This window comes from Panthera uncia, assembly GCF_023721935.1.
Source record: "Panthera uncia isolate 11264 chromosome A1 unlocalized genomic scaffold, Puncia_PCG_1.0 HiC_scaffold_17, whole genome shotgun sequence".
Lineage (NCBI taxonomy): Eukaryota > Metazoa > Chordata > Mammalia > Carnivora > Felidae > Panthera > Panthera uncia.
The window spans coordinates 22,915,083-22,929,845 of NW_026057577.1; the positions used below are offsets into that span (position 1 = coordinate 22,915,083).

A 14,763-nucleotide genomic window follows, 5' to 3' on the forward strand; every position below is an offset into this window, starting at 1 on the left:
GGTTTGGGAGGAATTCTCCGAATAGAATGTGCCACATTTCTTCACTTCTGCAATGATCTTACTAATGCCACATTTCATTTTTTTTTTATCAATTAAAATAAGTAGCTTAGTCTTGTCTTGGCAAGTGACTCTAGACCAGGCTAACAAATTTCATGGTCCCATCAGGTACCAACTTAATTTTAATGTATGTGTGTATTTTTAGGTAAAGCTTGGAAACTCTGGTCAGTGACTCACTGCTCGAAAATAGTTACAGCTCTTCCATAGTTTATTATTGTTCTCTTTATGACTAGAGTTTATACATGCTACTAAACGTGGACATGTTCTAGTTTAAATGTTTTATGACACTGACTTGTAGCTAAGTTGAGTCTTCTTCAAAAATAATTTTAAAATCTGTTTGGCCTCATTTATCTTTGAAAGTATGCAGAAGAGGATTTCTCATGATGGCGAAAATGGCAAAGAAAAGTTACCAACTTGGAATTAGAGGATAGCTATGCCCCTTTGCTCTTCTGTGCTGTTTTGATAAACAACAATGTTTTCCAACTAATGTTTGTAGGTGCCCAGGACACATGAGGTGGGAGTATTAAATGGGGGGCAGAGGAGGGGATATTTACTCTAACAGACATTGGGTGCTGGAGGAAAGCTATAGGAGATTCTGATTCCCTGGAAAAATCCATAGGTGGCATGATCAGCAGTAAGTGATCTGTGGAATTAGTTATGGAAATGGCAGTCTAGTTTTTAAATTTGAAAACAATGTTGTCTTTTTTTTTTTTTTTGCATTGACTCTTAACATGGATATATTTCTAGAATATATTCACCAGTAAATAAATGTCTCCTCTTAATATTTTACATTAATGGTTGTAGGATGCAAACTAGGGGTTATTTATGGTGTTTTCCACCCCATCTATTTCATTTTCGCGGTGTGGATGATTAAGAATAGAGTCTACCATTCCCTGTTTATAACTTATTTCTGGGGAGCAAATCATATGCTCAAGGAAGGACCCACTCATTTATGCTACTGTTGCATTGTTATTGCTGTGACACGATTAATGTCTCTATTTGCAACAATTAGTATATAATTAACAGGACCGTTTTAAAAATCACCTAGTACCTGTAAAATTAATGCTATTTCCAACTTTCTTTTCAGATTATGAAGGAAAAGCAGGAATGGCTTCTATTACTTTAAAACCAAATAAGTCGTTAGACTTGGAGAAAGTTTATGAACAAGTTGTATCTTTTCTACCAGCTTATGCCTGCCCAAGATTTTTAAGAATTCAGGTAATCCTACTGCTTGACCTTTAAGAATTCAGGTAATTGTACTTGGGTAAAGACTCAACTGAACTACAAGACCAGGAGTCCAGGAGATGGTCTACTTACAAAATAATATTTTATCTTTTAGATATTGTGAGCACTTTATTTCTATTAGAAAATCTCAAGAACACTGAAAATCATTAGGATGTTAATTTATGCCATATTCAAAGCCTAATTATAGAAGGGAGTGTGATGAAATGCTAGGATGTCTTTGTCTTTGTCCTCATTATGGGATTGTTTTGTTCCTCTTCACTCAAGACCTCAGAGATGGTTTCAAGCCAAAACTACGTTTCACCCAAGCCTTGTGAAGACATTTGGTGCTCTATGCCTAAAATTATGTTCCACCAAGCTGACCTCAAGGTGTCTGCAGGATGTGTGCAGAGCCTAAAAGCAAATGGCTTTAAGCAATTCTGCTTTTAATTTTTATCTCCTTCTGTCTGCCCTCCCTCTGGGACTTTATACCTTTAGGGATTTCTGAATGTATTTGTTTTGAGAGCTGGCATTCTCTTGTTAGGTTATTAGAATAAAAAACAGTAAAAAGAAAATTTACTTAGCTACTGTATCAGTTTGCTTGCTCATTTATTCAGCCATTCATGTATTTAGTATTGTGAACCCAAAGCTAACACTTATCACCTCTTAACATCCAATCACATAGAGCTTTTCTGGATACATTTGTCGTATCACTGTTACATTCCGAGGGGAGCAATTGATGGCCTCATATTCATCTTTAAAGCATTTGTTGAGCATCTTTGTGGCCTGTCATTACTGTCCAGTGGGACACATCATCTTAACTGTCATAAATACATATTTACGTAATTTTCTATTTTTCTGTTTGTATACACTGCCTCAGATTATTTTCATTAAAATGCTCTGAAATACTAAAGGTAAGTGGATGTAAAGCAGAAGTAACACATTCTCAACTGGAATTTTTAGTGAGATCATTGTAGACTGATCTACAATGTATAACATTCTTACATGCTGTTGTGAGAAATAATACAGAAAGATCCTGTGTGTACTCATTACTTGATTTCCTCCAGTGGTGACATTTTTTCAAAACTATTATAACCTGGACATAGACAGTGATACAATCTATCCATCTTTTTAAATCTCCTGCTTTACTTATATTCACACGTGCATGTGTGCGTGCGTGTGTGTGTGTGTGTGTGTGTGTGTGCGTTTTAAGGCCTATACACTTTTATCACCCATGTTGCTTCATTCATCATTGACTGCCGTCAAGATATGAGCATTCCTGGTACCACAAGAACTCTTTCCCTTTTATAACCATATCCTGCTTCCTCTTGGCCCTCCCCATACCACCCTAGAAATAGTGTATTGTGTAATGGAGTACACAGTTGATAGATTAAATGATATCTTAAACATTTTTCCCCTAGGGCACCTTACAATTCACTTTCATGAAGCAGAAGAAATATTTTAGCTTTGAACTACTCTAGAAGTCTAAATCAGTCTTGGACAAACTTAGAAAATATTCTAGTGTCATTAAACACCTCAAAGAACTAGAGCCGTGACTATTATATTTATTACAGTGTTTGTATTTATTACAGTATTTGTATTTATTACAGTATTACAATGCATGATAGTTGGCAGTCGAAATATTTATTTAACAAATGAATTCTTATAAATGATGTGATATAAGCAGAGCAAAAAGCATAGGTCACCTCTGACAAAATGAATAAAGCAACTATATTATCAAAATAAAATCTTATCGAAGTCTGTTTAGCACAAACTAAAAAATGACTTTTTTGGCCAATAAATTTACAAAAAAAAATTTTTATATGGTATTGCTCAGCATGGGTACAATGAAATTAAATGGTCCTTTTATTCTGCTTGTAGAAACACAAGGTGTTATAATCTATCTAGAAAACAATTTGGTAAATATATAATCAGACTCTTAGAATTTACATGTTTTGACTCAATAATTTCATTTCCTGAAATATATCCTTAGGAAATAATCAAAGATGAAAAAATGTTATATATAAAGATGTTCTTCAAAGTATTATTTATAGCAATAAAAACTTTTGATATTCTTTATAAGTTAGAATAAGAGTAATGTTAATTAAAATATTATAATTAGATGAGATCTTATTAAACCATTGCCTAATAATTTTTCATTACCCAATGAAAAATTACCTAATCTGGGGAAATATACCTGGCACATTATAAAACTTTTTTTCTTTTAAGGTTGAACATCAATAGTGTAAGTACAGTGAGCTTCTAATTTTCTAAAAATGAGAAAAAGAGTATGTGTTTCTACATAGATCTAATTCTGTGATGACAGTATTGGGAAAGGGTGGGGACAGTGAGGATGAGATCAGGGAAGGAGACTCACAGAGAACTTGACTCTTGAATTAGTTCAGAAGGTTGAATAAAAATGGCCATATTACTCCTAGAACCTTTATAAGGACCTCTACATGGTCATCTGATTTAAAACAAGCTCCTTCTCCATGCCTGAAACAACCACAAAGGGTTACATTTTATCTCCTTTTTTTGTTGTGTTTTTTTAATGTTTATTTTAGAGAGAGAGAGAGAGAGAGAGAGAGAGAGAGCTGGATTGAGGGAGGGGCAGAGAGAGAGGGAGACACAGAATCTGAAGCAGGCTTCAGGCTCTGAGCTGTCAGCACAGAGCCCGACTCAGGACCCGAACTCACGAACTGTGAGATTGTGACCTGAGCCAAAGTCAGATACTTAACTGACTGAGCGACCCAGCTGCCCCCATTTTATCTCCTTTAAATCCCTTAAAGCAGAGCTTCTGAAATTTTCTAGATTCATGGCATCTATAGTGTCTCAGTAAATATTTCCTGGCATTCTGCAGTCAAGCAAATACCTAAACTTTGATTTATTCAGTATTTGGGTCAAAACAAATTCATAAGTCTAACAAATTAGTTGCTGTTTGAAAAAGTAATGCATACAACGTGAAAGAAAAAATGCTTTTTTTTTTTTAATAACCAGATGTACCAAAGAGATGTAAATTGGGCATTATACACTCCTCAAACCCTGGGATTAGATCAGACTGAACAGAACCAGCCTAATTCTTTGTCCCACATTGATTTTCGGCTGTACTTCCCTTTTATCATGCCAACCACTGAAAACCCTGTTTCATAAAGACATAACATCATTGGAAAGAATGTATCACAAACTACTATAGGAACTGTGAACTACCTTGAGCTAGTAGTTTGCAAGTGGTGACTGAGATGTCACAGGGTTTACCTAGAAAATTTAAAATATCCCTTGGACACTCTGGAAGTTCACCAGGGATACTGCAAAGCACCTTAGTGCAGAGTTTGGCAACCCAAGTATTAGATCATCCTTTACCCCTTCTGGTTTTTATCAAATTCTGCCTTATGAAATAGAATGTTCTCTTTTATAACTTGTATCTTCTTGGTGTCTAATAGCTTTCTCTGTACATAATGTACTGACAGTGAATTAAAGTGATAAGCCTGTGTGTTTTAGAGGGTTTATAATCAAGCATAATTAGTTTTTGACGATTTTCATAATTCTTTTTTTTAATATTTATTTATTTTGGGGAGACTGCAAGTGAGGGGGGCAGAGAAAGGGGGACAGAGGATCTGAAGTGGGCTTTGCTGACAGACTGACAGCAGTGAGCCACTGTGGGGCTTGAACTCACGAGCCACGAATCATGACCTGAGCCAAATTCGGACACTCAACCGACTGATCCACCCAGGTGACCCGACAATTTCTGTAATTCCTACAGATTGAATAAAGCTCAGCGGTAAATTGAGCTAAAGATTTCAGTGTTTTAGAGGGCATTTTAAAATTTCTAATGTTGAATTAGTAGTAGTAAATAGAGAGATGGTCAATGGTTATGAAAGTGTTATAATTAAACGTTATGGTCTCATTATTGAATATTTTGTTTATATATTTTAGACAATATTAAATGATTCCACTAATTCTGGCAATTATTTTACAGGAGAAGATGGAAACAACAGGGACATTCAAACTACAGAAGTTTCACTTGGTGGAAGAAGGGTTTAGTCCACTGAAAATTTCTGACCCACTTTATTTCATGGATAACTTGAAAAAGTCTTATGTTCCCTTGACCAAAGAACTTTATGATCAGATCATGTTAGGGGAGGTCAAACTTTAAGATTTTTTATGTATTGGATTTTCATATGTTTTCTTAGGACAGGTGAGAGGAGAGGAGAGTGTGATTCTTTAACATTAAAGGAGGAAGGGAATGGACATTAATCAACATATGCTGTATTTTCTTTAATACGCAACAGCTTTTCTTTTAGTAGGAATTCTAATTTATTTTAATTCAAAACAAACTCTAGTTGATTATTTGTTTTACCTATTTTGGGGTTTAGTGCATAACTAATATTTGCTTTAGTTGTGAAGATTCTAAATGATACATAAGTGGGTAACAATTTAGACACTTAGTAAAAATGTACTTTTAAATATTTAGTTTCTAGTTGTGAAAAATGGGTTTATTTTTACTCCATTATTTGATTTTTATCTGCCCTGTCCTAAAACTCAATAAAATCATCTTCATTAATATGTGTTTTGAGGTGTTGTTTTTTTTTTTTCTGATGTTTTTAATTATAAACTTCCAGTAGAGGAAGCTGACTGGCCAAAATATATGCACTTCTGTCTATCGCCCTTATCTTGAATTCACATTCAGATGATAGGAGAAACATAGAAGTGTGAGATAGCAAAACAAGAAAACTGGTAAGCTCGAAACATTTAGGAACTTTTGAAAGATACATAAATGGGATCAAATTCATTATAAAATCCAACAGAGCTACAGAGAAAGAATGGACTAGAACAAGAATGCAGGTATGAACCCCAAGATCGGAGGCAGGAAAAGGCTTTGCGTGTGAGCAGACTTGTGAGTTGTTAAGTGAGAACACTATTGCAAGGACAGGGTAATAAGCACCCTTGCACTTCTTTCAGTCTGGAAGTGCCAAGCTCCAAGGTTTGCTTCAAGCTAGAACCACATGAACAGCTCTCAGCAAAGTGAGCTTTCTCCCACAGGGGGGAGTGTGGAGCTGGACTGAGAAGTGGAGCGGAGCTCGGCAGGAAGCTCCTTTGCCCATAAACCCGGCTCCCTGTGCAACCAGAAGGAAAGTTGGCTTTGCCTCAGGTTGCCTCCCATGCTAAAACGCTTATTTTGATTGGAAGAGAATTTGCAGATCTTGTAGTTTCTTTTTGTCATTGTTGGAAAAACAAAGGTTATAAGGTTGAAATATATTTTAAATGTAAAGGTTAACCATAAGTAACATAGAAATAAGAGGCCGAACTTTAGGATAAGGAAAAAAAAAAAAAAGAGAGAAAATATAATCAATTTTGCAAAACTAAAAAATTTTAAAAGAGAAAAAAAGTTTTTAAATGATAAGTAGAATGAATTAAATAAGTGTATTCTCCCACCATCTGAGAATGGATAAATGTTGTTTGTTAAAAAAGTATTAAGTGAATGAATAAATTAGCATTTAATTTTTATACTGGTGATTGGTGTTCTTTACCTTTCCCATTAAAAAACTGCTTTGCCTTTATGTACATATTTTTAATTTATGGGTGCTCTTTACTGCAATAAATCTGAACACTTTTCTACTAATTCCTCTTTAAAATCTTTGGAGATTAGATCATGATGGTGAATTTAGCATACACATCTCACTCCCTTACCCACACCTTTCCTGTCAAATCCATTACAGTAAAAGACAGAATATTATGAAGACAATAATCCACTAAAAGATGGGGGGGGGGGGCGGACAAGAGAGTCTGTCTTTAGATAAAACGTTGTCAGAAATTACTGGAAAATGGAAAATACCTGGGATCAGATTATCAAAGAAACAACAGCAGGATGGGGGAAACGAAGCCTCACGATTAAGCAGTTGAAAACTGCTTCAAAGGCAAAAGAAACTCCAGCCACATTGAAAATACATATAAAGACCAAGATGGGCCCTCTGTGTAATTGTAGCAAATTGAGATAGTTTCTCTGCTTTTCTCTTGATTGTAAAAAATTTCCATCAGCACGTAAAATAATTCATGACATGAAAGAAAGAAAATAAGACTGTATGACATTCAAAATGCCTTTCAAACAAAAGACACTAAGGATTTACGTTTTTAAAGAGTTGGGAAGTAAGACAAAAGATCTAGAAACTTGGGGAAGGAAGTTGGCCACATGTATTGTTAAGAACAATTGCAAAAAATATATATATATGAGAGTATGAGAAATGGAACTCCTACCAAGATCCAACTTTGCTAGAATAGAAACAGGGGGAAAGGAGGTTTCTGATTATAATTAAAAAAAATAAAGTCCTTAAGAGAATATAGAAAAGATACTTCCACCTGGAGTGGAAAGCCTCTGATGTTAGAGACACAGAGATGAGGCTATTTCAGAAATAGAATGGTTCCCATGACTTCCATTTTAGCAGGAGATTAGTGAGAAGGACATTGGGCTTTTAGAGGGTTGGGGGCTGGAAATAAGGGGCATCTCAGTGACTAACAGCATGGATCTTTGGGAGCCAAATAAAACAATGGCTTTTTCAGAGACCACTGTATGGCACGTAACCCAATACGCCCCCTCTTCTCCAAGTGTCCACGGCATACTTTTCAGGACATAGACCCAAAGTTGAGGGAAATGATAGGTGGAAGAGAAGCCAAAGTTACCTGAGATTAAGTGCTTCCATCTTGCTTTCCAAAATGTAAATTAGATAAATTCTGGTTCAAACTAATATTAAGTATCTTAACTTTTAATTCTTGATATGGAAGAAAAATTGCAATAAAGGAACTCTCCAGATAAATACTCAGAGAATTGTCCATTAATTGTGCTTCTGAGGGTCTTCTAGTATGATTCATGAGGCACTTCTCTTAGAATTGGCAGATATTTTGCCTCTTTCTACCTGTTTATGAATTAGGGCTGGAATAGAAAGAGCAGCCAAGGGATTACTTTGGCTTCCATGTGCCTGATGGATGGGAAGAAGATACCCATACCAGTAATGGGTGGGCCAATGACAGACTTATGCTGGCATCGTGATGCCAGATTTGGGAATGGAATTAGGTAAGTCATTGCTATTTATTTTATTTATTTATTTATTATTTTTTTTTACTATGGCTCTTCTTTGTTCTATTTCTTGAATGTACTATCTTTTATAAGTGAACATCTGAGACAAAAAATGCCATTTTCTACAGACATATGTTTTGTAAATTGTCAATGACATAAAGGAAAATTAAAGCAAATTCTCCATATACTAAGAGTTGCAGTATTGAGACCAGATATTATATTCTCATGGAAATGAGCTAAAAATATTGAAGATAATATGTGAAAGCTTATGCCAGAAAGGCAATACCATAATGAACAAATTTCTGTCAGACTGAATTTAACAAACAAAAAGGTAATTCTTTCTTAATGTTGCCAAGAAAACGAAGAAGGCAAAAATATGACCTCATTGGTTCATATCAAAGAGAATGGTCAAATCTGCACAAACTATGGTAGTCAAATATTTTGGTGATTGATAAGCAAGCCAAACTATTATGTTTAAAAAGGAAATCTAGGGGCGCCTGGGTGGCTTGGTCGGTTATGCGTCCGAGTTCAGCCCAGGTCATGATCTCACGGTCTGTGAGTTCGAGCCCCGCATCGGGCTCTGTGCTGACAGCTCAGAGCCTGGAGCCTGTTTCAGATTCTGTGTCTCCCTCTCTCTCTGCCCCTCCCCTGTTCATGTTCTGTCTCTCTCTGTCTCAAAAATAAATAAATGTTAAAAAAAAAAATAAAAAAAAAAAAAGGAAATCTAGGGGCTCCTGAGTGCTCAGTTAAGTGTCCAACTCTTGATTTCAGCTTGGGTCATGATCTCACAGTTCATGGATTTGACCCCTGCATCAAGCTCTGTGCTGACAGTGCAGAGCCTGCTTGGATTCTCTCTCTCCCTCTCTGCCCCTCCCCTGCTCACACTCTCTCCATCTCTCAAAATAAATAAGCTTTTAAAAAAATGTAAAAAATAAAAATACATAAAAATAAAAAGGAAGTCTATAAATAGCCAATTGTTTTTGATCTGCATCAAAATATCTGATTTTGCTATTTAATTACCTTCATACTCTATTTAAACCCAAGAAGAAAACATTATCTGAAGCTATCACAATGCATCTGCTATGAAAACATGAAAAGCCATTTAGATCAAATGGGGTTTTGTAGTAAAGGAATTAATTTTTTTCTGGGAAATGGGAGAAGTTTCATATATAAAAAGAACAAAGCAATAATACAGTTTTCTCATATGTTTTTCTTAGCCTTTAGTCATTCACACTGGACTAAAAAAAAGACTGTGGGCAGTAACCCACAGATAACCCCAGTCTTATCGTGAGAAAAAGCATCCGAAAAATGCCAAATGAGAACACTTTCCAAAATACCTGACTAGCCCTCCTCAAAACTTTTAAGGTCGGTAAAGACCCAGAGACATATAGGCTTGTGTCTAGGCTCGGAATGTAAAATATTGGGCAATTTTAAGAAAATTATTGTCTTTGTGTAAGAGAGATATCAGATTAACAAGTTCTAAAAACTCTATGGAATAGCAAATGGTGATCTTTCTTATTATTAATCTGTAGTGATTTTTATTTCTTAAAAAATTTCCCAAACAGTGGTGTATATCTACTGGCCCACACTGCAGATGTAGAAGTTTAATGCATACCAAAATATTGTTTTAATATGTGGCTCTTGGAAATGCATTGCCACCTTGACATTGCGCTGTCCAGTGTCCAGCATTATGACTTTCTATTTAAACTCAGGAGTAGGGGGCGCCTTGGTGGCTCAGTTGGTTAAGCGTTCGACTCTTGGTTTTGCTCACAGTTTGGGGTTCAAGCCTCCAGCTGGTAGCACAGAGCCTGCTTGGGATTCTCTGTCTCCTTCTCCCTCTGCCTCTCTCCTACTCAAGCTCTCTCTCCCTCAAACAAAATAAGTAAATAAACATTAAAAAAATAAAAAATACACTCAGGAGTAAAGTGTAATTATAGTCAGGTTTACTGTGTTCTCTTCTCTCACAGCCTCAGTGCTTACCTAGTTGGGTTACCTTTGGGAAGTCACTTCTCTAACCTTTATTTGCCTCACCTGTAACATAGGAGTTATAAATCCATAACTCTAAGTATAAATCTTACAAAAATGTTGTGAAGATGAAATGGACAACAAATGTGAAGGTTCTGGGTACACTCAGTAATAAAAAAAAAAATGCTTGTTGCGTCTACCTACTGAATATACACAACTGTGTGTAATTTTCATTTTGCAAAAACATAGATGGCTATTTTGTATGTACAGGATTTAGATCATGCAATATCATTCTTAATGAATGAACACATTAATTTGGAAAAACCAGTATCTAACTTTAGAGCCATATACTAATTCAAATAATAAATGGATTTAATGGCAATGGAAATAATAAAAATGCAGTCATTTTCCCATAGAAACAAGATTTTAGTAGAGGGTTACATTCCTGAAGAGGTGGATTCCCAAACCTTAATAATCCAGACATGGCAACAATGATCATAAGTAACAAATAATATTCCCTCATATTGTTCATCACAAAGCTATCTAAGTGTCAATCAATCAGCAAGTTAAAACAGGAATGAATGCCATACAGGATGTTCATTCACCTTTATTTAGCAGAACCAAGGAAGAGGTAGTGTGCTTGATTGAGAAGGCTTGCAGGAGGAGCATGGAAATGAAGGAGTTAGGCATACAAATTCAGAAAAAGACTATGTGGAGCTCAATGCTGAGGGAATAGATCACCAAAGTATTACTGGCAAGATGCAGGGGTGGGAGTCTCTAATAGGAAAAAGAAGTCCATAAATGAAGGCCAGTGATGATGATGGTGATGATGATGATTTTCTCCTATCAGTTATAAGGTTTGTGTAATTGACCTCAGTTTATGGGGTAGAACAAGTTGCTCTTGATATTCCCTTGTTAAGTGGGCTTGTTAAGAATAGAAATGAGTTTCACATTCTCATTAATGAGACACCATGGTAAGTTTCCTGGGGGTTTCTGTGAAAGTCCTTCCTTACTTTTAACAGAGAACAATGGAAAGCCACACTCTCTAACCAGAGGTGAATGAGTAAGTGAGTGGCCCTAACTGTTGAAGGCAGCTGTGTTACAATTAATGTGGCAATTGACAGGATGCCTGGGTGGCTCACTTGGTTAAGTGTCGGACTTTGGCTAGGTCATGACCTCGTGGCTCCTGAGTTCTAGCCGGGCCTCGGGCTCTGTGCTCACAGCTCAGAGCCTGGATGGACCCTGTTCCCAGGCTGGGTCTCCCTCTCTCTCTCTCTGCCCCTACCCGTGCTTGCACTCTCTCTCTCTTTCTCTCAAAAATAAAATTAAAAAAAACAAACAAGGATGTGTGATTGAGCTAAGAAAAAAAAAAAAAAACACATACAGAAGCGTGGAGTTGAGCACTGCAGAGAAATGGAGCAAAATCCCAAATTGGACCTCTCAAGTAATTTGTTCTTCATCTAGACCTTTAGTTATGGGAAGCAATGAAGTCCCTTTAGTTTGACTGGGATTCCTATTACCTGTCATTGAAAGTATCCTGATGTGTTCAGTATCTACTAGGAAACACATCAGGGACTTTGAGGAAAGCTGCTAAATCAGGTTCAAATGTAAGTCAAGCACAAAGTCTGACGTTATTAGCAGTAGTACTAAGCCATAACCGGAAGGGGAAAAGGACAATGAAATTGGATGTGGCTGTTATCGTGAAGAAATAATTTATAAGAATAAACATTGCCATGCATTACCTCCTGTAAACGATTCTTTAAGAGATGGATTAAACAAGCCTTCAAATGCCAAAATAGATTGCATGAGTAAGGATATCTCTGTATGGGGTGCTGCTCTCCTGGTATCAGTAGCTGACAGCATACTTCCTGAGTGCCCAGGATAGGTTGGGGTCATTCTGTGTCCCTGGGGGACCTATGCCCAGGTTATCAATTTCATATCATTCCCCTTATGGAATCATGGCATCTTATTCTCCATGGAACTAAGTGGATTATTTTCTTAGACAGGAGATTATAAGGCCCTTTGGGGCTGGTGCCTGGATTCTTTCCTTATTGTTGTATAGAATAAAATTTATATTGTGCGTTGAAAAATACAATTGCCTAGCAAAACACAAGCATTACTTCAGTAACAATTAAATATATATAAATTTAAGAAAAACAGAAAGACAACTTCTCATAATATTTGGCAGTGTCTGAGGTTTAGGATTGAAAGTCTTCAACAAGAAGGAGAGAAGATGATGAGGACAAATTCTCCCTATTTTTTTTTTCATTTTTTTCAGAAATAAAAAAAATTAAGATTTATTTTTTATTTAAAAAAATTTTTTTTACATTTATTCATTTTTGAGAGACAGAGCACAAGCGGGGTAGGGGCAGAGAGAGAGGGAGACACAGAATCCGAAGCAGGCTCCAGGATCTGAGCTGTGGCACAGAGCCTGATTTGGAGCTTGAACCCACAAACTGCAAGATTATGACATCAGCCGAAGTTGGACGCTTAGCTGACTGAGCCACCTAGGAGCCCCAGATTTTTTTTTTGTAATCTCTACACCCATCTCGGGTCTGAAACTATAACCCCAAGATCAAGAGTCACATGCTCCACTGACTGACCCAGCCAGGCACCCCTCCTGAGGTAAAAATTTTGCAACCACCATGTGACCAGAAGAGAACTTGTAAAAATGGGAGTGAATTCCTTTCTGCCCAGCCCATTGTCATTCCTCATAGCATTTTAAAAATCTAAAATTTAACTTTTATCAGAAAAAATTACAACAAATCAAACTACACAAACCTTGAAAAGCTGGTTTACTAACCAACACTTTTCTCCCTCTCACCTGAATAGGTAAGTTCCTATGCTAGCCTCAATCCTATGCCCTTTCAGGTGGAGCTATTTTCATTCACAACTCCTGTAATTTCAAGAATTCCACATAAATTAAGTGCTCCCCCTCCAAATATTCACTCACACATTTGTCCTTTTTCTTGTGTTTTTAAGTTTGAGACTAAGACTCTGAATATGTATCCACCTCCTAGTTATCCCAGGAACCAGCTTTTCCTCCCTTCCCGTTCTCTCCTCACCATCGTCCTACCCATCTAGGGCAACAGGCAGCCATTACCTCAGATTTGGCCTGAACACAGAACAAAGAAGAACACAGCAGAACACAGAACAAAGAAGTCAATACATAACTTTTGAGTTTCACAAGGGTTAGCTGCAAAGTCAGTCATGGCTACTGTTTCCCGTCTCTGGAGATAATATTCCAGTTTACCAGACTAGAAGTTGGGGAGGGGGGGGCAGTAGGGGATACCAAAGGGTTCAATATTGTTGTGATTCCCAGGGAATCACAATAGCTGATGTTTGAGGCCAAATACCAGGAAAGAAAAGAACAGTAGAAACCCTAATTGGAGCAGTGGTTGGAGGGGGCTAGTCTGAACCCCAGTTCAAGTAAACCCCTGGGAGGCAGCAAGACGTCAAGGACCCCTTTATCCAATATGGCGTGGTGTGGTAGGAACTGTCTGTGGCGTGTCTAAGCAAAAGCGGTCTGAGATAGTCTGAGAGAATTCTAATTGTGCCAGCATGGTTCAGGAGCCCAGCCAAGTATTGTTCCAAGGCTTTTAGAGGGTCATTGTCATAATGAAAGAGTTGGACCAAAAAGCTTCATAGTTGGGGAGGAAGCTCAGCTGCCACTGATGTGCCCGCCTCTGGCCTGATCTGCAGACCAGATGGGGGAAGTGGGATGATGGACAGGTCAGCTCATGCCAGTGTCAAGTGATCAAAGCGACGAAGGCCTCGGTTCCCTTCCTGTGCACCTGAGTCTGCAGCCTGATAATCTCACCAGTCACCGCTCATGTTTTTCTATTTTTTTTCCATGTTTTCTTCATTGAAGAAGAGGAATTAATTACTTCTTGTCATACAACTCTTATGCATCTGCCTATGTATGCGTCAACTCAGGATTTTAAAAATATGTGTCCATCCCAAATCCAATAATGAGTCTGTGGAAAAGGTTGAGACAATTTAGAATATCGTGTAAATAATTATTGGTTTAAAAAATTTTTATAATGCCATATTTACTACTCTTGCAGCTTAAAATCTCAACCTATTAAAAGTTTAGCTAAAAGTAATGATAGCAGGTAAATTCTGTAATTGGTTATACTGTAGTGTGTAATGAGAGATGTTCATGAGACATATGGGCAAAATGAAAAAAAAAAGTTTTCAAATGTTGCAGAGGGTTTGTTTCACTTAGCAAAATGTCTTCAAAGTTCATCTGTGTTGTGGCATGTGTCAGAATTTTCTTCCTTTTAAAAATTTTTTAAAAGTCCACTACAGTTAAAACAGTGTTTAGTTGCAGGTGTATGATATAGTGATTCACTAACTCTGTATGTTACTCAGGGCTCATCAAGGTAACTGTGCTCTTAATCCCCTTCAGCAGATAGTGATGTTAAATTGAGCATTTTGAAAAGCAGATG

At 36.9% G+C, this 14,763-nt stretch overlaps 1 protein-coding gene across 1 annotated transcript in view; it reads left to right on the forward strand.

Annotated features, from left to right (window-relative positions):
- Window positions 1–5,971, forward strand: part of SLC27A6 (solute carrier family 27 member 6) — a 74,520-nt gene extending 68,549 nt beyond the window's left edge. The window contains exons 9-10 of the mRNA XM_049649119.1: window positions 1,145–1,275; window positions 5,255–5,971. Of these exons, the coding sequence (XP_049505076.1) occupies window positions 1,145–1,275; window positions 5,255–5,431 (308 nt within the window). The 3' untranslated portion in view covers window positions 5,432–5,971. The remainder of the gene's footprint in view (window positions 1–1,144; window positions 1,276–5,254) is intronic.
- The last annotated feature ends 8,792 nt before the right edge of the window (window positions 5,972–14,763 follow it).